The sequence below is a fragment of the Phodopus roborovskii genome, unplaced genomic scaffold (genome assembly GCF_943737965.1).
Source record: "Phodopus roborovskii unplaced genomic scaffold, PHOROB, whole genome shotgun sequence".
Classification (NCBI taxonomy): Eukaryota; Metazoa; Chordata; class Mammalia; order Rodentia; family Cricetidae; genus Phodopus; species Phodopus roborovskii.
Genome location: NW_026126517.1, coordinates 41,816,735 through 41,842,349, shown reverse-complemented (window position 1 = coordinate 41,842,349; position 25,615 = coordinate 41,816,735). Strand labels below are relative to the sequence as shown.

General features: G+C 48.7%; 1 protein-coding gene across 1 annotated transcript; it reads left to right on the top strand.

The window, feature by feature from the left end:
- Positions 1 to 3,638: 3,638 nt before the first annotated feature.
- Positions 3,639 to 25,238, top strand: Ankdd1a (ankyrin repeat and death domain containing 1A). Its single transcript, XM_051197786.1, has 15 exons — positions 3,639 to 3,758; positions 5,909 to 6,012; positions 7,939 to 8,037; positions 9,974 to 10,072; positions 14,339 to 14,443; positions 15,115 to 15,213; positions 16,467 to 16,565; positions 17,250 to 17,348; positions 17,642 to 17,740; positions 19,133 to 19,231; positions 19,787 to 19,885; positions 21,128 to 21,223; positions 21,707 to 21,911; positions 23,394 to 23,525; positions 25,007 to 25,238. Exons 1-15 carry the CDS (start codon positions 3,725 to 3,727, stop codon positions 25,066 to 25,068), a joined length of 1,530 nt encoding a protein of 509 aa, XP_051053743.1. The 5' UTR covers positions 3,639 to 3,724; the 3' UTR covers positions 25,069 to 25,238.
- Positions 25,239 to 25,615: the final 377 nt, after the last annotated feature.

The following is a 25,615-nucleotide window of genomic DNA, read 5'->3' as shown; positions in this document are numbered from 1 at the left end:
AACCGGAAGCCATCCATTGCCTCTTCATTGCTCACCACAAGACACTTTTTAGAAAGTTACACAATTAAACTCTGTCTCCAAAGCAAAACAAAAACTCATCTCTGAAATATGTAGATATTCTATGTCATGACAAATAGAGTTAAGATTCTGAAGCATCTAGGACACCGCATGATTGAATTCTGGCCCTTAGGAGGCTGAGCCTGGGGGATGGTGAGTTTGAGTTAGCCTGGGCTTCCTAGAGAGATATTATCTCCCAAATTAAAATAAATAAATAAATAAATAAATAAATAAATAAATAAATAACTGGGCATAGTAGGGCAAGCCTTTAATCCCAGCTCTCAGGAGGCAGAAGCAGGTGGTTCAAGGCCAGTCTGGTTTGCCTTGTGAGTTCCAGGACATCCAGGGTTATGTAGAGAGACCCTGTCTCAAAACCAAATAAATTAATTCATTTAAAAAATAAAGGGCTGGAGATTTGGCTCAGTTGGTAGAATACTTGCCTAGCATGCAGGAAGTCCTGGTTTAGTCTCTACCACTACAAAAACTGGGCATTGTGGTACACACCTGGAATCTCAGCATTTAGTGGCCAGAGGTAGGAAGTTTAGGAGTTCAAGTTCATCTTCAGGTTACATAGGGAGTTTAAGGTCAGTCTCAGCTACAGGGGAACCTGTCTCAGAAAAAAGAAAGGAAATGGGGACACAGATGTTGGAATGCCACTGTGTGAAATCTTCCCAAATACCACCAAGCCTAGTGATTGGGCCACCAAATTAAGGAACATGTAGGGGAACACAGCAGGCAGAACTGCATCGTGGACATGTCTATAGGACAGAAGGCTCAATGTCTTTAACAGACACCGGGGAGGCTGGGGTAAGGGGAGGGTTCAGACATTAAAAGGAAAGCAAGGGGTGGGTGGGGACATAGCTCAGTGCATTTGACCACCATGTATGAGGCCCTGGGTTTGGTCCCAAGCACTGGGGAGTGAGCTGGCCTTGAACTCACAGAGATCCTCCTGCCTCTGCCTCCTGAATGCTAGGATTAAAGGCATGTACCACCACTGCCCAGGGCCGAAGTTGTTTTTAAAAGCACATTTTGTCTATAGAGATAGATTCTGGCTTTCAGATAAAATGCTTATTAATTTTCTGGATATGACGGTACATATCTGCCACCTGCAATTCCAGAATCTGGGAAGCTGAAGCAAGAAAAAAGAAAGTTTGAGGCCAGCCTGGATGACATAGTGAGTTCCAGACCAGCCCAAGGGTAGTGAGACCCTTTCTCAAAAAGAAATATAAAACTAAACAAAGCTGGAGAGAGGGCTGGGTGGCTAAGGATGGGTGCTGCTCTGGCAGAGGGCTTGAGTCCAGTTCCCGACAGCCATGTCAGCTGTAACTCAGCTCAGGGGATCTGACACCCCTGGTCCTACATGCACATAACCACACACATATCCATCTACACACAACTGAAAAGAATAAAAGGAAATCTTTCAAAAATTGCTTTAGGGTAACTTGGGAGGAGGAAAAGGAAGTTATCCTTGAGCTGTTACTTGCTGAAACTTGGTGATGGCTTGTTTTGTGTGTTCATGTTTTGTTCTCTTTAAATTTTTTTTTGTATATTTGTCAATTTCTATAATTAAAAAAAAATTTACCAGGCATTGATGGCACACCCCTTTGATCCCAGCACTGCAGAGGCAGAGGCAGGTGAATCTCTATGAGTTTGAGGCCAGCCTGGTTTACAGAGTGAGTTCCAGGACAGGCTCCAAAGCCCTACAGAGAAACCCTGTCTGAAAAACCAAACAAACAAAGAAGCAACAAAACAAAGCAACAACAACAAAACAAGACAAGACTCAGATCTGGAGCTGGAGAGATGGCTCAGCAGGTAAGGCATTTGCTGCTCTCACCATCTTTCCCATCACCCACATGGCAGCTCACAGCTGTCTAACTTCACTGGGGGTAGGGGATGGGCAGGGACCTGTACCCTCCTCTGGCTTCCACAGGAACTGCATACGTATGATACACATACATACCTACACGCAGAGAAAATACTCATTTACATAAAATAATTTTTAAATTAAAAATTACCTCAAATCTGCAATATGTGATTTATTCTTTTATCTTTTCTGTAGATTTGGTCTTTTCTAAATAGCAGGACAGGACAAAAATCATCCCTCTATGTATGTAGAGAGCCCTCCTCTCAACACCCCAACCCATTCCTTTGTCTTTAATTTATCTGTTCTAGAGGGAGGCCCCCAGGGGTCATGCCGAGCAGGGCTTTTGAGCTGGGACTAAAATCCAGAGACATCTGGACAGTGTCCAAACGTCCAGGAACATGTGGAGCTGAAAACATCTGCATCCTGTCTCCCATCAAGAAGCCTAGATTTGAATTTCACTTTCCCTCATCCTCCTCCCCTTTCTCCTTTTGGTCATCTAACTGAGAACAAAACAGCACAAGGAGAAGCAAGGACGAGGAGTAACAAAAGAACTCAACCAGCAAAATACTGCCCTGCCCAAAAGCTTGGGCTAGTGTGAGTTTCTGAGCTTCTGGGAAGACAAAGGCTGGCTCCAGGGCATCCCAGGATCTTGCAGGGTGGTCAGAGGGAATACACACACTTGATTCTGGAAGAAGCTGAGGGGGAAGATCACAGGAGCCCATGTGTTTGAGACCAACCTGGGCAACATAGCTAGATTTGATCTCAAAAACAAACAAACAAACAAATGAAACAAACAAAACCAAAATGCACCAACCAAATAACAATAACAAAGGAGGAAAAAAAAAACATTTTTTTTTCTTTTGAGTATGAAATTACAGGGTAATGGGCTCAAAGTGGGGAGCAGTGGGTCCAGTCACAGAATTATAAAATTTGGCCCTGTCCTAGCAATTAAAGGCTACTGTAAATTGGAGAATAAAGTGGAAAGATGACACTTAAGCTAGTCTCCATAAACTGGACTACGGAGGGGGAATGGATTGGAAGATCTGTTCCAAGCAGAAAGGAATAGCAGCTTCTTAGACCCTAAGGCAGCACAGAGGGTGGTTCATTTTGCTGGAGGAATTTTTATAACGTTAATTTTATTGATTTTTGTTTAGCTTTGATTTATTTTTCTTCTTTCTGGTCAAGAAGTATTTCTTCCCTTAGTGCCAGACTGAATTCCAGGATGCCGGCCTCAGGTTGCTGTCACCGGCAGAGCACTTTAGCTGGGACAGCTGCACCTTCTGCCCTGACATCTGGCATCGTCCAGAATTCATTCTCTCTCTCTTTCTGTTTTTGTTGTTTGTTTGTTTTGTTGTGTCGTGTTTGTTTTTGGCCAATCCAAGTTGTGTAATGGATATCCCATTGTCGTTGTAATCTGTTTTTTTTTTTTTTTGTGTGTGTGTGTGTGTGTGTGTGTGTGTGTTGTTTTTTCTGAAAGTAAATACATCTGACCAGTCATATTATGTATGCAGGCTTGGTAGGATAGTGAGGACTGAAGAATCCAGAAGGCCTGTCGAGACATCAACGCTGGGAGGTCCCAGGGGAATTGCAAGCAGGGAACCTAGAGCAGCTTAAAGGCACAGCAGGAATGGGAGCTGTAGGTGTGGTATGAGTGAGCAGATCAGACCACAGCTGCGCTGACAGCAGGCTGGATCTACAGAGAGATGCAAAGCCTCTGCCGCCCGCTCCCTTACTCTGCGCGTTCCTGGCTCCGCGCACTCCTCGCCCCAGCGGCCACGCGCCCTGCACGAGAGGAGCAGCGGGATGGAGGAGGAGCTGGTTTGGGAGACCCACGGCCGTGAGTCCCGGTGCAGAGGGCGGGTGGACACCGTAGGGGCCTGAGGCCCGTGGGGAGACCCCGTGTTCACAATGGGCGGCCCAGGGAGAGGCTGGGCTTCTCTGTGGCTCTAGGAGGAATGTTGCACAGGCGTAGGGCACAGCGCCCGCACATCTGGGATTCAGGGTGCCCCGGGCACAGCAAGCCAGGAGTGACAGCGATCCTTGTTAATAACTTGCTTTGTGTGACAGGCCTGTCGTCTTCTACCTTTGTGACCATGTGGGGTAAGGCCTACTGTCATCTCCATTTATCAGATGAGAAAGCTGAGGGACAGGATGAGTCATGTGACTGTGTAACAGCAGAAATGTAGAGATGCTGAATCAGGATAGCGGCGCAGTTCAGCGGGTAGCATGCTTGTTTAATATGCACAAGGCCTTGGGTTCCATCTTACAAGCAATGTCAAATCTGACACGGTGGTACACATCTGTAATCCTAGTACTGGGGAAGTAGAGGCAGGAGGATCAGGAATTCAACATCATCTTCCATTCTTGTCTACATAGGGAGTTCAAGGCCAGCCTGGGCTACAACATGAGACCCTGTTAACCACTACCACCACCAACAACAAACAAAAACAAAACAAACCCCTCCCCCCAAAAAACCTAAAGATCCCAGTTTGCCCAAAATAAAATGGGGTGTGAACATCATATCAAAGGAGGAACCAGGACCTAGAAAAGAGGTGCTATGGTCAGCTCCAGCCCTGAGTGAAATAAGGAACTTCAGAACCTCTTTCAGAATGTACACAGGCTCCCTAGATGTGTGGAAGGCATGCCTATGGCCATCAGCTCTCCTGGGAGCCCTCTGGAAGGAAAGAGGACTGTGCTGTTGTCTCCTCTGAGGATTCTTACTTAGCCCTGCTTCCCAGGCTGAGCCCTGACCACTGAACCCTGGAGTGCAGACTCAAATCCCCATATCCTGCCCACTGGGTTCAAAATGCTGAAGCCAACTGTTACTGTCTGCTTAGATGAATGGGAAATGGGTGTTGGGCTCCACTAAACATAAGTGTTGCTTTTATGACTTTTGCTTTTTTAATTAATTGATTGATTTTCTTTTTTTGAGACAGATTCTCACTGAGTATTCCCGGAGCTTACTATGTAGACCAGGCTGTAGTTTTGCCTACATTTTCCTTCCTCTGCCTCTGAGTGCTCGGATTAAAGGCATGCGCCTTGTTTGTTATCTTTAGTTATTTGTGTGTGTGCGCACACATGTGCTCATGCACACTGGCACTCATGGTGTGCCTGTAGTGGTCAGAGGATAACTTGACAGGTCAGTTCTTTCCTTTCACTGTGTGGGTCTTGGGGACTGAGCTCCAGTTGTCAGGCTTGGTGGCAAATGTCTGAGCCGTCTCACTACCCCTCCCTCCTTTTTAGACTTTGGTTTCTTTTGTGTGTATGTGTGGGTGCCTGCAGAGGTCGGAAGAGCACATGGATTCCCTGAAGCTAGAGTGACAGGCAGTTGTGAGCTGCCCAACATGGGTGTTGGGAACTGGACTCAGATCTTCTGAAGGAGCAGTAAGTGCTTTACCTGCTCACCCATCTTTGAAGTACATGTTTATTTATTTATTCTGTGTATGTGTAGGTATGTTTGTACCAGGGTGCTCGTGTGGGTGTCAAAGGGCAACTTGCAGAAGAAAATGTCCTCCTTCTACCGTGTAGGTCTTGGGATCAGGCTTAGCAGCAAGTATCTCTACCCTCTGACCCATCCTGCCGGTTCCTTTTTAAACATTGGGCTCTAGGGGTCTGAACTCGGGTGTCACACTTGCCAGGTAAGCACTTTAGCCAAGCTTTCTCCCTATGCCTGGAGGAGCTTTGAGGAAGGAGAGAGAATACCAGACAAAGCAGAGTGGGTCCCAGAGGTAGAGGTGATAGGGTTAGAATTTAGGGGCAAGGAGAGAGGAGGTGGGAAAATGATGAATAGGAATGTCTAAAAATGGGAGACCCTACTTCTGGCCTTCCCCAGGGTGTTACACTAAATCTTCACTGCCTCTTACACTGCATAGAGTCTCCGCAAAGGTAGTCACTGGCTCCAGTGGGAATGAATTCCATCCTCCCCCAAGTGCATCCCTAACAGTATGGGGTCCCTTCCTCTCACCCCAAATCCCCCTTCCTCCCCAGTGCTTCTCCTGGAGAGACAGCTCCATGAGGCCTCTCGCTGGAATCAGGTGGGGAGGATGAAGGAGCTGTTTGAGAAGAGGGTTAACATCAGGGCTAGAAATCATGTAAGTATGAGTACCCTATGGTGCTGCCACCCAGTGGGACAAGGCACTGTGTCAGAAGAGGTGTGTTTGTGTGCATGGTATGGACCTGGGGGGGGGGCGGTGGCAGCATGCAGGCTCATGCTCTGTCTTCATTGGAGGATCTGGTCTAAGGGTCAGGATTCTAAGCCAGGCTCTGGCAAGTTCAGACAGACTTTGAACCTGTGTGCTGTGTGGCCCATCTGGAAAGCCTATCTAAGAGACAAAGGTGGGGAGGTACATGTGGGCAGGATTCTGGGGACCTCGGGGGACCAGACTCCAGACACTGGGGAGTGTATGTAAGGCAGGAGTTGAGTTCAGCTTCAGGAGGCACTGGCCCATTCTGGGAGTGTAATGGTCAGGCAGAAAAGCAGAGTCCATGACCCTGCTGGGGAAGAGGATAGAGGAAGAAGACGGTCTTCTAAGTGGACACTGAAGACAGGCCCAGCTACCAAGCAGGGTGACCCCTCTCTGACTCAGAACTTCTGGCTCTGAGGAACTTCTTGGATGCTTTACTAAGGCGTGACTAGCAGGCATTGGGTGCAGGATCCCTGACTGCAGCAGAGGGTACACTTTCTGGGGTGACGTGGCAGGGGTATGACTTCAGTCTTCAGAGCCAGCTTGGGAGGCGTGGGAATAGTAACAAGAACTAGGAGTGTGTTTGCTGTGCTGGTTTTCAGAACGCTCATCCATCAAGCTTCTTCATGGCTGCCATTCAGTCCTGGAGAGGTGAGGAGAGCAGGACTTAGTGGCCCTGTGTATAGTTCAAGGCAGGTGCAGTGGGGCAGAGGCAGCTCACTTTAGGTCACACAGCATGTGGTTGGTGACTGAAGCTTTGGTCTCAGTTCCTGAACAAGTAAGTACCTGCAGGGAAGCATGGCCTAGTGTATGATAGTGCTTTGTCTGTTTGTCCATCTGTCCATCCATCCATCCATCCATCCACTAGTTATATTTACACATACACTCATTGATTTCTTCATTAAGTGTATTCTCTCACGAACACTGGCTTATTCATCCATTCACTAAGAATTTATGAAGGGCATACCTTATGAGAACAGAGCAGAACCCATGACAGCCGTGGTCCCAGCCTTTATGGAGTCTGGTGGGGTAGCAAAGACAGTATGCTAACTATCTCATTCCCATGGTGATAAACTGTCCCATAAGCACAGGGACAGGTCCAAGGGGCTTTGTCCCACTGGAGGTATCCCAGATACCTCCATGGAGTGAAGTGAAGGACAGTGTTTCAGGTGGAGGGCATGGTCTGGCAGAATCCCTGAGAAGGGAGGACCGGCATCCATGATTGCACTGAAAAGTAGTGTTTTCCTTTGCTGCCTCTCATGAGCTGAGCCGGAGAGAAGTGGACTATACAGAGGAGGCTGGGGGCTCAGCCTGCTCAGATGGACCGAGGGCCAGAAACCAGGATGAACTCCCAGGGTGGTGGAGAGCGAGCCAGACAGTCTGGCCCTTTCTGCTCATTGTGAGGGAAGAACCAGACACTCTGTTTCCCTTGGGGACATTGAGAGCTGTCTTAGGTCACATGTGGCTTCCCAGTAGGAAGGAAGATTTGGAGCTGGAAACCATCTGTCCCCTCTGAGAAGCAGTGGGGGGCAGTGCCAGGCCACACAGGGGCTTGTAGGCTCAGGCTCAGGCGTTTGCCCCAAGAGCAGTGAGGGAGCTGTGAAGATTCAGGCGGGGACAGATGGGTCCAGTCAGTGTATCTTATAATATTTGTTTTGGCTGTACCATAGCAGGGAAAAGGGACCACAAGAAGGGCTGGATCCCCAGCCAGCTGGTCACCAGAGCCACCAACAGCCCTTCCTCCCTGCAGGCCAGCTGTCCACATGGTAGGGAGGGTGCTGGGGGCAGGCCAGGCAGCCCTGTGGAGTGACAAGTTTCCTCTCCTCCCGGCAGGTGGGCAGAGTGGCCTTGCATTGGGCTGCAGGTGCTGGGCATGAGCAGGCTGTGCGGCTGCTCTTGGAGCATGGGGCTGCTGTAGACGACGTGGATTCGGTAGGAAGGTGTGTGTGTGTGTGTGTGTGTGTGTGTGTGTGTGTGTGTGTGTGTGTGCACGTGCATACATGTGTGCCCCCAGGTATTCATGCACACACCTGCGCATAAGCATGTGTCTGCCTGTCTTCCTGTCTCAGGGACTAGAGCACCCTCATTCTGTCTGACTTGTGAACAAGTCATCATTGGTGAGCTTGCCACTGACATGCAGATGCTTAGGTGCAGGCTGGGCCCAAGTCAGTCTTCGGGATTGGTGATACCAATCCTGTTTTCCCTGGCAGGGGAAGAAAGTGCTCTCTGTTACAATGGCCCTTCAACCCTGGGAACATCTTCAGTACTTCACCATACCATGTGATAAGGGACATTGGTAAACCATAGAACAAATAGTCACATGGACCAATGATGGCCTGCTTAGTAAAAGGACCAAGAAGAGGGCCTCCTGTGGTAGGCTGTGGGGTTCTTCCCTGGTTGGCACCTGAACAGGAACTTGCTAAGAAACTGTCCTGGAGCAGACTGGGCAAATCAATAGATTATACTCTGCTTGAAAGGGAGGGAACCCCAAAGACAGGATCTACAGAATTGCCTCCACAGGTTTAGGAGAAGGGGTAAATCTGAAAGTGCCATTTGATACAGACATTCTTTTTTTTTTAATAACTTATTTACCTTTATTTTATGTGCATTGGTGTGAAGGTATCAGTTCCCTGGAACTGGAGTTACAGACAGTTGTGAGCTGCCATGTGGGTGCTGGGAATTGAACCTAGGACCTCTGGAAGAGCAGTCAGAGTTCTTAACCACAGAGCCATATCTCCAGCCCCTGATGCAGACATTCTTAAAAATGGATGCTTAGAGTCGGGTGGTGATGGCTCACACCTTTGATCCCAGCACTTGGGAAGCAGAGACAGGCAGATCTCTATGAGCTCAAGGCCAGCCTGGTCTACAGAGTAAGTTCTAGGACAGACTCCAGAGCTACACAGGGAAACCCAGCCTTGAAAAACCAAAACCAACCAAACAAACAAACAAAAAGATACTTAGGACTAGAGATGTGGCTCAGCTGCGGAGTGACTGTCTAGCTTGCATGAGGTCCTGGGTTTTATCCTCGCTAAGGGGGGGAGGGAGTGAAAGAAAGGGAGGAAAGGAGGGAAGGAAGGAGGAAGGAGAAAATATATGTAGAGAGAAGGTCTCAGGGAGCCCAAGCTGGCCTCAAAGTCAAGGATGACCTTGAACTTCTGTCCCTGCTGACTCTACTCCCTGGTGCTCTTAAGTGCTGGGACTACAGGTGTCACCATCATGCCCAGTTTATGAAGTTTTGGGGATTACAGCCAGGACCTCATACATGCTAGGCAACCGAGTTACACACCTAGCCCCCAGACTAAATTTAAACTAACCTAATAAATAAATAAATAAATAAATAAATAAATAAATACATAAATACCACTGGGTATTTCGTCACACGCCTTTAATCCCAGCACTCGGGAGACAGAGGCAGGCGGATCTCTGTGAGTTCAAAGCCAGCCTGGTCTACAGAGTGAGTTCCAGGGCAGGCTCCAACAAACAAAAAACAACAAGAAAACCCCAGGAAACTGGGTCTGCAGAGATGGCTCAGTGGTTTGTAGGACTTGTTACTCTTGCAGAGGACCCACCAGTGGCCCACAAGCATGTGCAACTCCAGTTCCAGGGGAACTGTCACCTTCTTCTGGCTTCCTCTGGCACCAGACACATATGGTACACTTGCACATATACAGGCAAAACCCCCACACATATAAAACAAAGTAAATAAATCTTTTTAAAAAGCCAGCAAAACTTTCTAGTGTTTAAGTGCTTTCAGCAGTGGGGCTCTCTGGACTGAGTGGCCCCTATAGATGAATGGTTTGCCCATGTGGACACAGCCACTCCTCTGCAGCCTCCCTTTCTCCTCCCCTCCCCATGTCCTCTCCCCTAGTTTGGGATGAATGCACTTCTCCTGTCTGCCTGGTTCGGCCACTTGCAGATTGTGCAGCTTCTCGTCAATGCTGGGGCCAAGGTCCACTGTGAGAGCAAGGTAAGGCCTCAGCTGGCAGCCCCAGCCCCTCAGCTTCTTCGAGTCTCCCTTCCATTTCCCACCTGCTTCTGCCTGTGGCAGCAAGCCTGGCCCTCTGGAACCTTGCAGCCCCACTGAGCTGAACTCTCAGAAGCCCCTCCTAGGGTGGAGAAAGGGAGGGAGTATTTTCATCAGGAAATTGTCTCTCATCTGGTTATCCCCCCCTCCCTGCTCTGGGGTGGAAATTCTCCAGCTGTCTGGCCAGCTGATTTCCATAGTTACAAACAGGGTTCTGCCCAGTCCTGGACAGGGACTGAGAAGATGCACTGAACAGGAGGTCTTCCTTAGGCCTCCTGCCAGGCTCTGCCCTCCTCATCCTCAGGTGGAGGAAAACCATGAGTACAAACTCTTAAACCTTGGGTGGATTGGTTTATAACCCAAGCCAGATTCCCGGTTGGAAATGGGGGTGGGGTGAGCTTACCTCCCTCAAAGTGGTGTGAGAAGCAAGAGCTGCAGTGTGTGTAATGTCCCAGGCTGGGTGGGTGCTGGCCCCTTAGGAACCTGGCCTCCCTCAGTACTTGGTGTGTGAGTGACTTAAGGGAGCAGAGTCCCACAAATTTGGTGCCTCGAATGCCTCCACTGGGATTCAGAACACCCAGGCTGGCCTTGAACTCCTTACGTAGCAGAAGATGACCTTGATCCTCTTGCCTCTGCCATCCAGGTTTGGGGATGCCATCACACCTTGTTTATTCTGTGATGAGATAAAACCCAGGGCTTTGCACATTCGAGGCTAGCACTACCCACTGGGCTCCATTCCTAGTCAAAATCAGTTTCCTTTCATGGTACCAAATACCACTCAAAGATGTTCATTATTCTAATCTCAGACCTGTGAACTCCCAGAATCCAACACAACAAAAGTAGTTTTTTTTTTTTTTTTTTTTTTTCCCAAGACAGGGTTTCTCTCTGTCCTGGAGGCTGTCCTGGCACTAGCTCTATAGACCAGGTTAGCCTCGAACTCACAGAGATTTGCCTGGCTTGACAAAAGTAATTTTGCAAATAAGATGTTGAAATGGGAAGTCTTTTTTTCCCCGGGATTATCCACATGGGCCCCTTGTGATCACAGTAGTTCACTCAGGAAAAGGGAGGGCACAAAGGAAGCTGAGGCTGGAGTTCAATCCCCAGCACCCACATGGCAGGTCAGCAACCCTACCCTAACCTTCTCCCCAAGCCTCTAAAAGAAATGTGCCTTGCCACCAATTTTAGGCATTCTTTAATTTTAAAAATTATATTTATTTATTTTGTGGTGTCTGTGTGTGTGTGTTCATTCTACAGTGTAGTGCCTCATCAAACTCAGATCGCCAGGATGCAAATGGCTATATCCACTGAGCCATCCACCCAAACCCCATTTTAGATTCCTTATCCCCAGAACTTCATGTGAATACCTCTGTCTGGATATGATGGTGCATTCCTCCTGTAATCCCAGCACTGTGGGGGTAGAGACGGGAAGATTAGAAGTTCTACGCCAGTTTGGGCTAAACATTAGGCCCCTGTCTTTAAATCCAAAACAAACCAAATTAAACAAAGAGAGTTGTGTTTAAAATGGGAGTTTCAGCAGCAAGTGTATAAAGTGAGGACATGACTGCTTCAAGGTATAATCGAAGAGAAGGGTTTTATTGCAGATATGAGATGTCCATTCCAGAGGTATCTGGAAAAGGCCAGAGCCAGGAGAGAAAGTAGTAGACTAAGCATGGCCAGTAGACTGAACTAGGCCATGGGGGGTGAGGGGTGGGAGGAAGAGAGGGAGGAAGGGAGGGAGGGAGGGAGAGGGAGAGAGGGAGGGAGGACCAAGCGAGAATCAAAAGCCAAGAGAGCACTAAGAGTCAAAGAATGCATGGCTGAAATGGCAGGGTTACGGTAATCAGAGCTGGGGAAGGGAAGCCCATGAGTTTAGGGTAGGGTAGAATGAGAAGAGCTGAGAGCCAGCATGGATCCCTGTAACAGGGACTTGCAACGTTGAGAGAAGGGGGAGGTCAGCAAGGGCTTTGGTATGCTAAAACACAGCACAGTTTGCCAGTTGTCCCAAGTTTCTTTTAGACCTGACAGGTAGATGTTTTTTGTTTGTTTTTGTTTTGTTTTGTTTCTGAGACAGGGTAACCCAGGCTGTCCTGGAACTCACTCTGTAGATCAGGCTGGCCTCGAACTCACAGAGATGTGTGCCACCCCTGCCATCAGGTTTAGATGTTGTTTTGAGCCATAAGGTTTCCAGTGATTTGCTATAGCAGCAATAGAAAACTCATATATAGTTGTAAGCCTGCATACTTGATTTAAACATTTCCTGTATAATTTACTGTATATATTTAAGTAAATGTTATTCTGAACAAGGTTCATAGGCTTTACCAGTTGCCAAAGGGAATCTAGAGGCTAAGGACATGGCTCAGTGTCAGAGCACTTGCCTAGTACACATGAGGCCCTAGGTTAAAAATAAAACAAACAAACAAACAAACAAACAAAAAACCCCAAACAAAAACCTAACCAGGAAGGAGCTTAGCAGTGGCAGGAATGTTTGACAGCGCTCAGCACAGATGCTGCTGTGTCAACAGGTCATAGGGTCCCAGCCTGAGTGAGGGACCTCGGGAGGGCACCTCGAGAAGACACTGAGATTCAAACTCAGGGTCCTCCTGTCTAGGGCTAAATAGTCCTGGGGAACCTGGTAGCTGTCTTGATAGATTTGCCATAAAGAGATTGTTGTGAATGAAAGTTGTTGTTGTTGTTGGTGTGTGATTATATATATATATATATATGTGTGTGTGTGTGTGTGTGTGTATGTATATATATTTCAACGTAAATTTCAAGCAGCTGTTTATTTCCCTCTAAATCAGCATGCCTGGAATTTACATACAGTGAAAGCCGCAGACCTAAAATTTAGACTCACTGATATCTGACAGCTATCAAGTTGTAGACCAGCGTTCTGGTGATTCTTAGGTTGCAGCAGTGGATGATGAGTACTGAAAAACAGTGCTCCTGGGGGCCGGAGGGATGGCTCTGGTCACAGCCCTCCCTTACCCAAGCTCATAACCAAACCTGTAACCAGATCCAGGAAGATCTGCTGCCCTCTTCTGGCCATCGAAGGAAGGAACGGTGGGGCAGAGCACACCCATATACATTTAAAAAATCTTTTCTTTACATGTATGAATGTTTTGCCTGCATGAATGTATGTGTTGGATCCCCTGGGGTTATGCATGGCTATGAACCACCATGTGGGTGTTGGGAACTTGGGTCCTCTGCAATAGTAACAAGTGCTCTTAACGGCTGAGCCATCTCTCTATCTCTGAAATAGTGCTCCAGGGACTCCAACCTTAATCAGACGGGTGGGAGGGTGGGAGTTCTGGGTCATTAGTCCTTTGCAAGTCTCCTTCATTTAAAATGTCACTCCAGAAACTGCTCTCTTCCTAGCTCTGCCTCCCTCTCAAAGGCCTCTTGACTTCAGATCCAGCATTGTGCATCTGGCCTTTGTTCTCCCTGGGAGGTTAGGTCTTAGTAAACGTACACAGAGTTACTAGTTACTGGTTCTCTCTCTCTCTCTCTCTCTCTCTCTGTCTCTCTCTCTCTCTCTCTCTCTCTCTCTCTCTCTCTCTCTCTCTGTGTGTGTGTGTGTGTGTGTGTAAGAGCCCAAGGACATCAGATCCCCTGGAACTGGACTTACAAGCATTTGTGAGCCATTTGATGTGGTGCTGGGAATTGAACCTGGACACTCTGGAAGAGAAGCCTGCTTTTAACTGCTGAGGCATCTCTCTAGCTGTATGAAGGAGGTTGGCACCTAGAATTCTCACACAGTTGCTCTGTGGGATGTTCTTGGGACTGCAAGTGCTGTGTGACCTTACAGTTTGAAATCACTTTCTGTTTATAAAATGTTTCCTAGTTGGGCATGGTGGTGCAAACCTTTAATCCCAACACTCAGGAGGCAGAGGCAGGAGGATCTCTATGAGTTCCAGGCCAGCTAGAGACACATAAATACTTTTCCTGTGCTCTGACTTGCACTGAGGCAGTCTGTGTATAAATGCAGACTCAGAGAGGTGAAGACAACTGGTCCTGAACCAGAGCTGATGAGCATGGAGCCACACTTTTGACTTCTGGCATCCTGACTGCTGGCTGCCTTGCTGGGTCATACATGGGCTCTGTTCATCCTTGACGGGATTGTTGCCATGGGAGCTGTGTGCTGGGAGACAGGTAGTATAAGAGGAGGGGTCCTTCACAGACTCTGGGGGCCCCCTTTGGACTTGTTTCCAGGATGGCCTGACCTTACTGCATTGTGCAGCTCAGAAAGGCCACATGCCTGTGCTGGCCTTTGTCATGGAAGACCTAGAGGATGTGGCCTTGGACCATGCAGACAAGGTAAGACCCATGCAAGGCTATTCAACGCTCCCATTGGCTGGGACCTCACTGGGTGTACCCTGTTAGTTGGGGCATTACTGGATGTGTCCTATTGGCTCAGGCTCTCCTAGGATACTGCACACCTGGAGTGAATTCTTTGATCAGCTAGGAAAACCGTATTCTACCTTGAGTGTCCCTGGAGGTCCATGACAGGCACACGTTGGGCAGGATGAAAACAGAGCATGAATGATCCTTCCTTCCATCAAGGACTAGACCAGGTTAAGAGAAAGGAGCCTGTTTCCTGCTTCCTGGAGAAGGGGGCAGTTGGGAGGAAGAGTAATTGGGAAGGGGTGGAAAGCATCCTTGGAACTTTAAAGGCAGGAAAGAGGTCTGAATGTGTGATTTCTGGCCGTCTGGACTCATGAGAGGGGAAGTCAAAGGGTCTGAGGTCTCCATGGAGATCTGTCTCAAACCTGAGGGCTCCTTCTTCATGGCAGCAGTGAGTCACTGAAGGACTGGAGGAGGAGGAGGAAGAGGAGGATCTCCTCCCAATAGAGAGGCTGAATGGCAGGGAGAATGGGGTGGGAGAGGCTGCCACAAGTACGGAGAGGCGAGGAAGCCCAGGCCAGGGGCAGGGTAAGTGTGTGCACTAACAGCATGAGGAGGCTCACTGTCTCTCACCATCTGGTCAGCTGGGAAGAACAGCCTTTCACAGAGCTGCTGAGCATGGACAGCTGGACGCTCTGGACTTCCTCGTGGGCTCTGGCTGTGACCACAGTGTCAAAGACAAGGTACTGTGACTGAGAGACACCCTAAAACCCCTGGCCAGGCTGCAGCACTCCCTGAACCTTCTTGGCCCTGGCACCTTCTAGAGGCTACTTTTTATTTTTCCTCTTTCAGGGTTTGTTTTGTCTTTTCTTCCTTCCTTCCTTCCTTCCTTCCTTCCTTCCTTCCTTTCTTTCTTTTGTGGTTGTCGTTGTTTATTTTGTTTTTTTGAGACAGAATTTCTCTGTAGCTTTGGAGCCTGTCCAGGAACTCACAGAGATCCGCTTGCCTCTGCCTCTTGAGTGCTGGGATTAAAGATGTGCACCACCGCCCAGCATTTTTCAGGTTTCTTTTCTTTCTTTCTTTTTTTAATGTGTATGAATTTTTGGTTTCTTTAGAGGTCAGAAGAGGTGTCAGATGGTTGTGAGCTACCAAGTAGGTGCTGGGAATTGAACCTAGGTCCTCTGGAAGAGCAAGTGCTCTTAACCACTGAGCCACCTCTCCAGCTTCCTACAGCCTACCTCTGACTGGAGTTCTGCTAGGGGGAAGGCCCCTAAAGGCCAGAATGTGTCATGTGTCTGATGCTCTTCTAGTGGGCATGTTAGCCCACATGGGCACTGGTGGGGTGTGAGTGTCCAAGATGACATCTCTTCTTTTTCTCGTACTTATTTATTTATTTATTTTTGTTTTTTGAGACAGGGTTTTTCTGACTTTGGAGGCTATCCTGGAACTAGCTCTTGTAGACCAGGCTGGTCTTGAACTCACAGAGATCCACCTGCCTCTGCCTCCCGAGTGCTGGGACTAACGGCGTGCCCACCACTGCCCAGCCCTTTCTTTCTTTAAGACAGTCTCATAGAGTCCAGGCTGGCTTCAAGCTCAGGATGTATCGGAACATGATCTGGGACTTGTCCTCCTGTCCCATCTCCTGAGCAATGGCTGTATAGTAGGGCTGCCACGCCTGGCTTTTATAGTCCTGGGGATTGAACAAGGGCTTTGTGCATGCTGGGCAGTCACTCTACAAACTGAGCCACATCCCCAGACCTTTCTTCATTTTTAAAGTAACACCACCTGCCTTGAATCATAAGGAGCAGGAGTACATGCAGGACTTGGGCCTTGGGAATGAATGCCCTGGTTGTGGCTTTTGGTAGTGACAGGCACGAAGCTGTTCTGTAACCCTGGGCATGTCACTCTGGGTCTTAATGTAAAATGCTATCTGTGACATGCTGAAATCTGGGGACTCTGTCATCTGTGAGCCCTTCAAGCAGTCTTCTTCCTGCAGGAGGGGAACACGGCCCTGCACCTGGCTGCCAGCCAGGGCCACGTAGCTGTGCTACAGAGACTTGTGGACATTGGGCTAGACCTGGAAGAACAGAACACGGTGCGTCAGCAGCTGGGGACACAGACCGATGAGATGCTGGCTGGCTCCCGTTGAGGAGCCCCCCCCCCCCCCCCGTGGTGCAGTGTAGAAACTTAGCCACGTTCTCACACTGACACCCACCAGGAGGAAGCGAGCAGCAGCCCCAGGGACCTGGCTGAACAGGGTTGTCAAAACATGAGAAGTACAGCAGGCATGGCGGTACACACCTTTAATCCCAGCACTGGGGAGGCAGAGGCAGGTGGATCTCTGAATTTGAGGCTGGCTTGGTCTATAGATCAAGTAGTTCTAAGACAGGCAAGGCTACATAAAGATACCATGTCTCGAAACACACACACACACACACACACACACACACACACACACACCACACAATAAACACACCATGGGAAATTACCACTGTCCGAATGGTCGGGGGTGGCTTTCTGACATAGGAGGGACTAGATTAGGCAGGGTGCCATGGGTTAAAGGTCAAGCAGAATATGGACAGAGGTGTTGATGAGGTCAGCATGTCATGTGCATTCTACAGAGTGAGACCATCAGTGCAGGTTCGAAGCCATAGGTAAGCAAGTCCTTTGTCCTCACTAGTAGGCAAGAACTCAAGGGGCCAGGGTAGAGGTGTGTGTCCTTAACTCCAGGCCTGGCTTCAAGCTTCCCAGTCTCCATTCCTTTCCCTGTGTGTTTCAGGAGGGTCTGACTGCTTTGCATGAAGCTGCCAAAGGGACCCACACAGACTGTGTGAGGCTTCTCCTCAGGGCTGGGAGCAACGTCAATGCCCTCACCCAGGTAGCCAGCCCTCCTGAGATGGGTGATTTCCCTAGCTACTGAGTCATAATATGTCAGCCAGACTCCTAAATGTTCTGTAAATAGAGGCTTTAAGGCAATCATCCTGGGTCTTGGCTTCTCCGTGGCTTAGCTGTGTGGCCTAGGGCAAGTCATTGTAGTAAAGGCCACAATGGGCTCTTTACCAGTCACTTGGCCTGGGCAAATCATTGATGAGACTTGAGTAGAATATGAGTCTTGGTGTCTGTCACATGAGAGGTCCTTGGGATAGTGCCCTGATGGCTGTTTCTCTCCAGAAAAAGCTGAGCTGCCTCCACTACGCAGCCCTTGGTGGCTCTGAGGATGTGTCCCAGATACTCATCGAGGCAGGCGGGTGCACAAACGTGGCTGACAAGGTAAGTGTTGGGCCTGGATTGAAGGGATCCACACTGCACTCTTCCATAATTGCATTAATTAAGCACAGAAGGGAGAGCTAGGCACTTTCTGTCCCTAGTGGTTGGGGTGGGGCAGGAACTAAAGGAATAGTGGTATTTCATTTCTGATGGCTTGTCAGGAACAGGCTTGAAACCAAGTTTGACTGGACTCCAAGCTGAACTAGCTACACCCGGTAATCTTTAATTTTTGTAGACCCAGCCACTTAGCACTTAGTTATATTCTTTCTCTGTTGTGTATGCTATCATGCTCTCTCTCTCTCTCTCTCTCTCTCTCTCTCTCTCTCTGTGTGTGTGTGTGTGTGTGTGTGTGTGTACACATGGAAAGGCCAGGGGGAAGCATTAGATGTCTTTCAGTCACTCCTGACCTTACTGTTTTGTCAGCAGGGTCCATCTGGCCTTTCTCCCCCAACACTGGGCTCCCAGGTGTGCACGGGATCTGAACTCAGGTCCTCACGCTTTCATGATCAAATACTTTACCAACCGGGCCGTCTCACCAGCCAGGTGTTAACTCTTTCTCTATTAGAAATCACCAGGGACTGTGTAATCCCGTGGTCAAGGCAGATTTTGTTATCAGAAAACCCAGATCCTCCTATCTCGGGAGTCTTCTCAGTTTTGCTTAATAAATCAGTTTGCTAGAGGCAGAGGGTGGAGAGAAAAAGGGACAGGGAGAGGACATTGAGAGACAGAGAGAGAGGCACACACAGAGAAAGAGAGAAATAGTGTGTGTGGGAGAAACAAAGACAGAAAATGGAGAGAGACAGAGAGAGGTACACAGAAAGTGTGTGTGTGTGTGTGTGTGTGTGTGTGTGTGTGAATGAGAGAGAGAGAGACAGAGACTGAAAGAGAGAAATAAAGAACCTGTGTGCTGTGGTGTTGGTGGCACACACCTTTAATTCCATAATCCCAACACTGGGGAGGCAGAGGCAGGTGCATGTCTGTGAGTTCCTGGACAGCTTGGTCTACAGAGCATATATATGTATGTGTGTGTGTATGTATGTGTGTGTGTATGTATGTATGTATGTATGTATGTATGTATATATACATATATATAAAATCATTATGTAAATAAGGAGGTATATATTACAAAATATTCATTTATTTCTCTTTGATGCCTTTTAAATGTACTATGTACATATGCCCAAGGCTGGCACAGCAGGACCGCTAACCTGGCATGAAAACTGCCACCCTCCTTATGGGTCAGTTTTAGGTCTTCATTTCCAAGCCCTGTGGCTGTGCCTGCCTCAGGTCACCTGTATTGTTTGAGAGCCTACAATGGCCAAGTTAATGCCACCCCACCCCCAATCTGCAGTCCTGGGAGGGACTTACTGACTGATCTCCATGTCTCTCCCATAGCAGGGCACTGCTCCTATACACCTTGCTGTGAGGCACAACCTCCCTGGCCTGGTCCAGCTCCTCATAGATGCCCATAGTGATCTGGATGCCACGGACGTTGTAAGTGACTGCAGAAGCCATTCAGACCCAGGGGTCTCCCAGCATGGCCTAGAGTTGAAAAGTCAATTCCCCTTTTTTAGCTTTTGAAGATTGTTGGCTTTTAAAATTCATGTGTTTGTGTGTGCACATGAGTGTGTGAGTATATGCCACCTGTGCGTATATGCTCCATGGGTACAGGTGTCCTGGGAGGTCAGGAGAGCATTAGATCTGCTGGAGTTGGAGCTACAGGCAGCTGTGTGCTATCCCATGTGGGCGCTGGGAATTCAACTAGGATCTTCTGCAAGAACAATGCCTACTCTTAACCACCAAGCCCTATTTATTTTACTGTCTCTCTCTCTCTCTCTTTTTTTTTTTTTTTTTTTTTTTTTTTTTTTTTTTTTTGAGACAGGGTCTTTGTGTAGTCCTGGCTGTCCTGGAAACCCACTATGTAGACCAGGTTGGCCTTGAACTCACAGTGCCTCTGCCTCAAGAGTGCTGGGATTAAAGGCATGCACCACCATGCATGGCCCCTGTATGCTTTCTGAGTGCTTTACTTTCCCCCCATCTTCTCTCCAGAGGCAGCAGACTCCTCTCCACCTCGCTGCTGAGCATGCCTGGCAGGACGTAGCAGAGATACTCCTCCTTGCTGGAGTCGACTTAAGCCTGAGAGATAAGGTACCTCTGCTCTAAGCAGCCCCTCCTTTAAGCTTTCACTTGAAGAGACAATGCCTCACTCTGGCTTTCATAGTGCTTAGGCCCTCCCTTGTGACTCAGAACTCTGTCTCCAGGACACCCTCAGCTGTGGCCCAGCCATCTGCTTGTGCTGTGGTTGCTTTCTGTTTCACCTTACTGCCCTGTAAGTCATGTGGTAGGTGGCAGGGGTAACAGGACCAGCCAGCCTCACAAGGCCTAACACCTCCCTGCACACTCAACAGAATTTGGGGTAGCTCCCCAGTTTGCTGTGCCTCAGGGTGGCTCCTTCCTTAGATGGCTGGAGGCCTCAAGAAAGCTGAAGGTGTGGGGTGAGATCAGAGGTCACAGATTTGGAGAAGTGGGCACTTACATGTCACTCCACAAGGTCAGCCAGAAAGGTGAAGGTCAGAATTGGGGGCCATATTCAGGCCAGATTTGGGAAGAGCTCACTGCTTTGAGCTGAACCCAGGAAGCTGGCTGCATGTAAAGAGACGCTTCCCATCTCACCGCAGACCCCTGACTGAAGGCGATTGGCTGTGTGGGAGGCCTACAGCCTAGGGATTGGTAGGTAGATGTGGCAGGATGGCCTCTGTCATCTCTGTGCTCTGATTTCTTTATCTGAGAAATGAGAGTAGGAACTTCATGTCAAATGTAGGGTTGAAGACTAAATGAAGGCTGCTTGATAAGCTCTAGGCCAGTGGTTCTCAACCTCTGGGTTGTGACCCCCATGAGGGTACCAAATCAGATATTTCCTTTACAATTCATAATAATAGCAAAATTACAGTTATGAAGTAACAATGTATGCTTGGGGGGGGTCACCACAGCATGAAGAACCATATTAAAGGGTCACCACCGCATTAGGAAGGTTGAGAACCACCCTTCTAGGCTTGTGTATGTCTAAATTTGTGTGACTGTGTGTGCTTGTGTGTTTGGGTACCCATGGAGGCCAGAACAGTGTGTGTCTTTGGTAATCAGGAGAGGTGCCAGATTCCTTGGAGCTGGAGTTTCAGGTGTTTGTCAACCACCCAGTGTGGGTGCTGGGATCCAAACTGGTCCTCATGGTAGAGTGGCAAGTGCTCTTACTTTCCGAGCCGTTTCTCCAGCCCAGTTCTAGGCACAGTTAGTCCTGATGAAACCAGAGATGGCTGGTGGAATAACAGTAAGTCTAAAAGCACCCTGCACCACCCTGTAGGAACTCCAGGTCCCTCTGCCTTTTCTTTGCAGCAAGGAAAAACAGCCCTGGCAGTGGCCGCCCGCAGCAACCACGTCAGCCTGGTGGACATGATCATCAAAGCTGACCGTTTCTACAGATGGGAGAAGGTACCACCTCCATTCATCTTTCTGTTGGAAAGGCTTGGCTGTGCATGGAGCTGGCTTTCAGTCCTACCCTCAACTGATTTTAGGGACCCTATTTCTAAGATTGTGAGGACATAGAGATGGGAAAGTACCCAGACATATTGAAACAAGGAAGACTCAATTCTGTGCTGGTGAGATCGTGGCCAAGGAATGAATTGGTTTGAATATGTAAACTTCATGAGTGATAAAGAAATGTGAAAACCAAGAGGTCTCTGGCCAAAGGCTTTGTGGAGGAGGTGGAATAGTGACTATGGTGATGGGTAGAAAGTCAGGGAGATAAGTTCTAGATGGAGGAATGGTGTGGTGTTCAACGGTCAAGGCAAGAACCAGACGGGATGACAGATAGGGAGCCACAGACCCATGCTGATTCAGGTTCCCAGGCTCTGCCACCTAAGATCATGATGCAGGTCCCAGACAGCTCCTGCTCTTTTGGGGTCTGCCCCACAGGACCACCTTTCATGCAGGGACACCAGTGACCCTGCTAGGAAGAACTTGACCTTTAAGCAGGACCATCGGCAGGAAACCCAGCCTCTCCGCTCAGTGCTTTGGCGACTGGCCTCCCGGTATCTGAGACCCAACGAGTGGAAGAAACTGGCATCTTCCTGGGAGTTCACGGAGGCTCATATCTGCGCCATTGAGCAACAGTGGACAGGTACCGCCTTATCCTGCCCTACACCAGGGCAGCCAGTGGGCGGGGGCATGTGAGATGAGTTCTGAGTTCTGTGCTGCTGGGGAAAGAAGCTTGTGCAACCCACAACCAGCCCCACTCTACTGCCTGGCTGCTCACACAGGCTATGCCTCCTTATCTACCCCCTTTGTGACCTTGAATTTTGCAGAACCAGCTGGAACCCATACCCACAGTTTATACACTCTGCTAATGTCACGCCTTGTGGAAAAAAAGAGAGGCCATTGTTGTCCCTCTTATTTGACATGAGTTTAGACATTTAGACCCTGGTACAGAGGCATGAAAAGGAAGCAGAAATACAGAATGTGATGTTGGGGCAATGACTTGGCTGGTAAGAGCACTCAGAGTGCATATGTGAGGACCTGACTTCAAACCATGGCACTCGTGAGAGGCTGGGCATGGCTCCGCGCACCTCTAGCCTCAGACCATGGCACTCGTGAGAGGCTGGGCATGGCTCCGCGCACCTCTAGCCTCAGACCATGGCACTCGTGAGAGGCTGGGCATGGCTCCGCGCACCTCTAGCCTCAGACCATGGCACTCATGAGAGGCTGGGCATGGCTCCGCGCACCTCTAGCCTCAGTACTGGGATGTGCAGATAAAGAAGGGTCATTAGGGCTTGATAGCCAGCCTAGCCAAACACAGCAAACCTCAGCTTCAGCGAGACCCTATCTCAAGGGAGTAAGAGGAAGGCTGACAGAGCAGGACACTCAATGTCCCCCCCTTTGGCCTCCATATGCAAGGGCACAGATGCACACACCATATGCACACACACTCATACATCACACACCCACAGAGAGAGAGAACATAAACACTGAAAAAGAACAAGTTCTTCATTTCAAATGGTATAATTCCTATATATAAGGAAGCTCAGAAGAGTCAGACAAAAAACAGAATTGATAACTGAGTGAAATGGTTAAGTACAGGATGAAATAAATTGCAGGACAAAGTATATAAACACTATGTATTGTCAATAGGTGGGCCAAAAGTAGAGAGAAATTTCAGAGATTTCTAATGAACATTTAAGGCTGAGAACCATGAAACAGTTGGGGCAAAACCATGGCCAGCTGCCTCCCACTAGGCTGTTTTTTCATCTGTATATTAGATCCAACATGTGCCCAAGTCATGGTCTGTTAGAGATGAAGCATATAATTGGGGACCTAGTACCTTGAAGGCATAAGTCTTTTTTTTTTTTTTTTTTTTTTTTTTTTTTAAGAGTAGGCAAGTAGATGCCTCAGAGAAAACCTGAGGCTGTGGAAGTTCTTTGGCCTGAGACACTAGTCATCCACCCACCCCATCTGAGATGCTGTACCCTAACCCTAACTTCCAACCCAAGCCACAAATAGCAGAGAAAGGCCTCTTTCCTGCTGGGTGCATTTAGGATGCAGTAGAGGGCAGCATATGCATGTTCAGGGAAGGTGCCATGGTGGTCTCTACTCTCCTCATCTTCAGGAACCAGGAGCTACCAGGAGCATGGGCACCGGATGCTGCTCACCTGGCTGCATGGTGTGGTCACAGCTGGAAAGAACCCTAGCAAAGCACTGTTTGAGGGCCTTGTGGCCATTGGCAGGACAGACTTGGCTGGTAAGTGAACCCTGGCTGGAACGCTCTGTGTGTCTGGTTCTGGGAAAGTAAGGCCTCCTTACCCATGGTGTCTTTGAGTAATATCACTAGTGAACCTCGTGCCCTTCACAACCACCAAGTCACCAATGACACTGTAATCTTTACCTCCCCAACTGTCTCTGCCTCCTAGTTTGGCACAAGGCTGAGACAGCCTTGGGACTTTTTTTCATTAGGAGAGATGAACCACAGACTGGCTTAAATATTGAACTGAGCCATCTGAGGACAGCATAAGGTACTTAACTATGCCATTCCCAAAAGCCTAATTTGAGTTTCCTGTAGTGGCTTGGGACCTTCAGACAAGCAGTATTAAAGCTGTGGAACTAATCCCCCATTAAAAGCAAACTGGCTGACGAAAAAGCCTTAAGCAATGGCGTTCCCATCAACATGGGCAGCATGGAGCAGCTGCAGGGTGGGCTACTAGGCAGTTACTTGCAGCCACGAAGGCTACCTTAGCCACGAGGCAGCAGGAAAAATAGCTCTTGTGTGGTGGCCGTCCCACAGCTCCTCCAGGCCATGTGAGGAAATGCAGGGTGGATGGATTAGGGAATAGCTCTTTTTGTTTTCCAAGAACATTTTTGTTTTTTGAGACATGGTCTCATGTAGCTCAGGCTAGCCTCAAACACAATTTGTAGCAGCTCAGGATGACTTTTAACATGTGATTCTCCTGCCTCTACCTCACAAGTGCTGGGATTAGAGGTGAGTGTCAGACAACACACCCGCTTTATTTGTTGCTGGGAAGAGATCTCAGGGCTTCCTGTATGCTAGGCAAATATCCCACAGGGGTTTTCTGTGTAACATTCCTGACTGTCTTAGATCTAGTTTTGTAGACCAGGCTGGCCTTGAACTCACAGAGATCTGACTGCCTCTGCCTCCCAAGTGCTGGGATTAATGGTATACACCACCACGGTCCAACTCAGTTTTTTATTGTTATTTTTGTTGTTGTTTGGGGGTTCTTTGCTTTTTTGAGGCAGGGCCTCATTATGTAGTCTTGGCTGGCCTGGAACTTATGTTGACCAAGGTGGGTCAAACTCAGAGATCTACCTGCCTCTGTCTCCCAGTGCTGGAATTAAAAGTGTATGTCACCACATCTGTCCTCTCCCCCAAATATTTTTTCAAAGATTCTTTAAAAATATCTTTAGATATTTATTTTATCTGTGTCTGAGTGTTTTGTCTGCATGTTTGCATGTGTGTCAGAAAGTGTTAGATCACCAGGAAGAGACAGCTATAAGTCACCATGCAGGTGCTGGGAACAGAACTCAGGTCTTCTGGTAGAGTAACAAATGCTCTTAACCACGGAGCCATCTCTCCAGCCCTCCCAAATATTCTTAAGAACAGCAATTGCATCTTCCCTATTGCAAAGCCTCACACAAAATTAGGGCACACGCCAATCCTGGGAGGCAGAGCTGATGCAATTCAAGCAACAGGAGTCTTGTGTTCCACAGAAAGAACCAGGAAGATGGCAAACGGCGAGCCCAGGGCCCCCAGGAGGTGTACAGCCATGTGAGCTTGTGGAGAATGCTGCAGGGCCCCCACACAGAAGAGGCTCTCCATAAGGGCAGTCCCTGCCACAGACCTCCAGCTGCATCTACTGAACTGTAGACCCCAGCAGGAGGGTGGGAGATGGGCCTATTCTAGGTTTTCTAAGTCATCCTATCCCAGGAGTGTGGCTCTTTGCAGCTCATTTTGTTCGTGAGGGTGCATATGTGTGCGCATGGAGCACATGTGTGTGGAGGTCAGAGGGCACTTGGCGGCTTGGTAGGTTGGTATTCCTCCTCAGGCACTGGCCATCTCGTGGTGTTTTGTTTTCAGATCGAGTCTCTCTATATGTTCCTGGCAGTCCTGGAACGACCCTGTGTTTCTGAGACAGGGTCTCTCACTGCCTAACTAAACTGGCTGGCTAGTGAGCTCAGTGACCCTCCTGTCTTGCACAGACTGAGCTGTTAGGGGCCCCCAGGCCTGGAGTGTGGGTTCGAGGGTGAAACTCCGTCCGTGCCCCCCCCTCCCCCCCCCCCCCCCCCCCCCCCACCCCCTCGGTTCTGTTTCTCTCCCAT

Excerpts from the sequence above, each read along its gene's own strand:
- Ankdd1a (XM_051197786.1), top strand. The coding sequence starts at position 3,725 with ATGGAGGAGGAGCTGGTTTGGGAGACCCACGGCC. Across the intron at positions 15,214-16,466 it reads ACCACAGTGTCAAAGACAAG|GAGGGGAACACGGCCCTGCA; the intron begins GTACTGTGACTG and ends TTCTTCCTGCAG. Across the intron at positions 17,741-19,132 it reads GCACAAACGTGGCTGACAAG|CAGGGCACTGCTCCTATACA; the intron begins GTAAGTGTTGGG and ends TCTCTCCCATAG.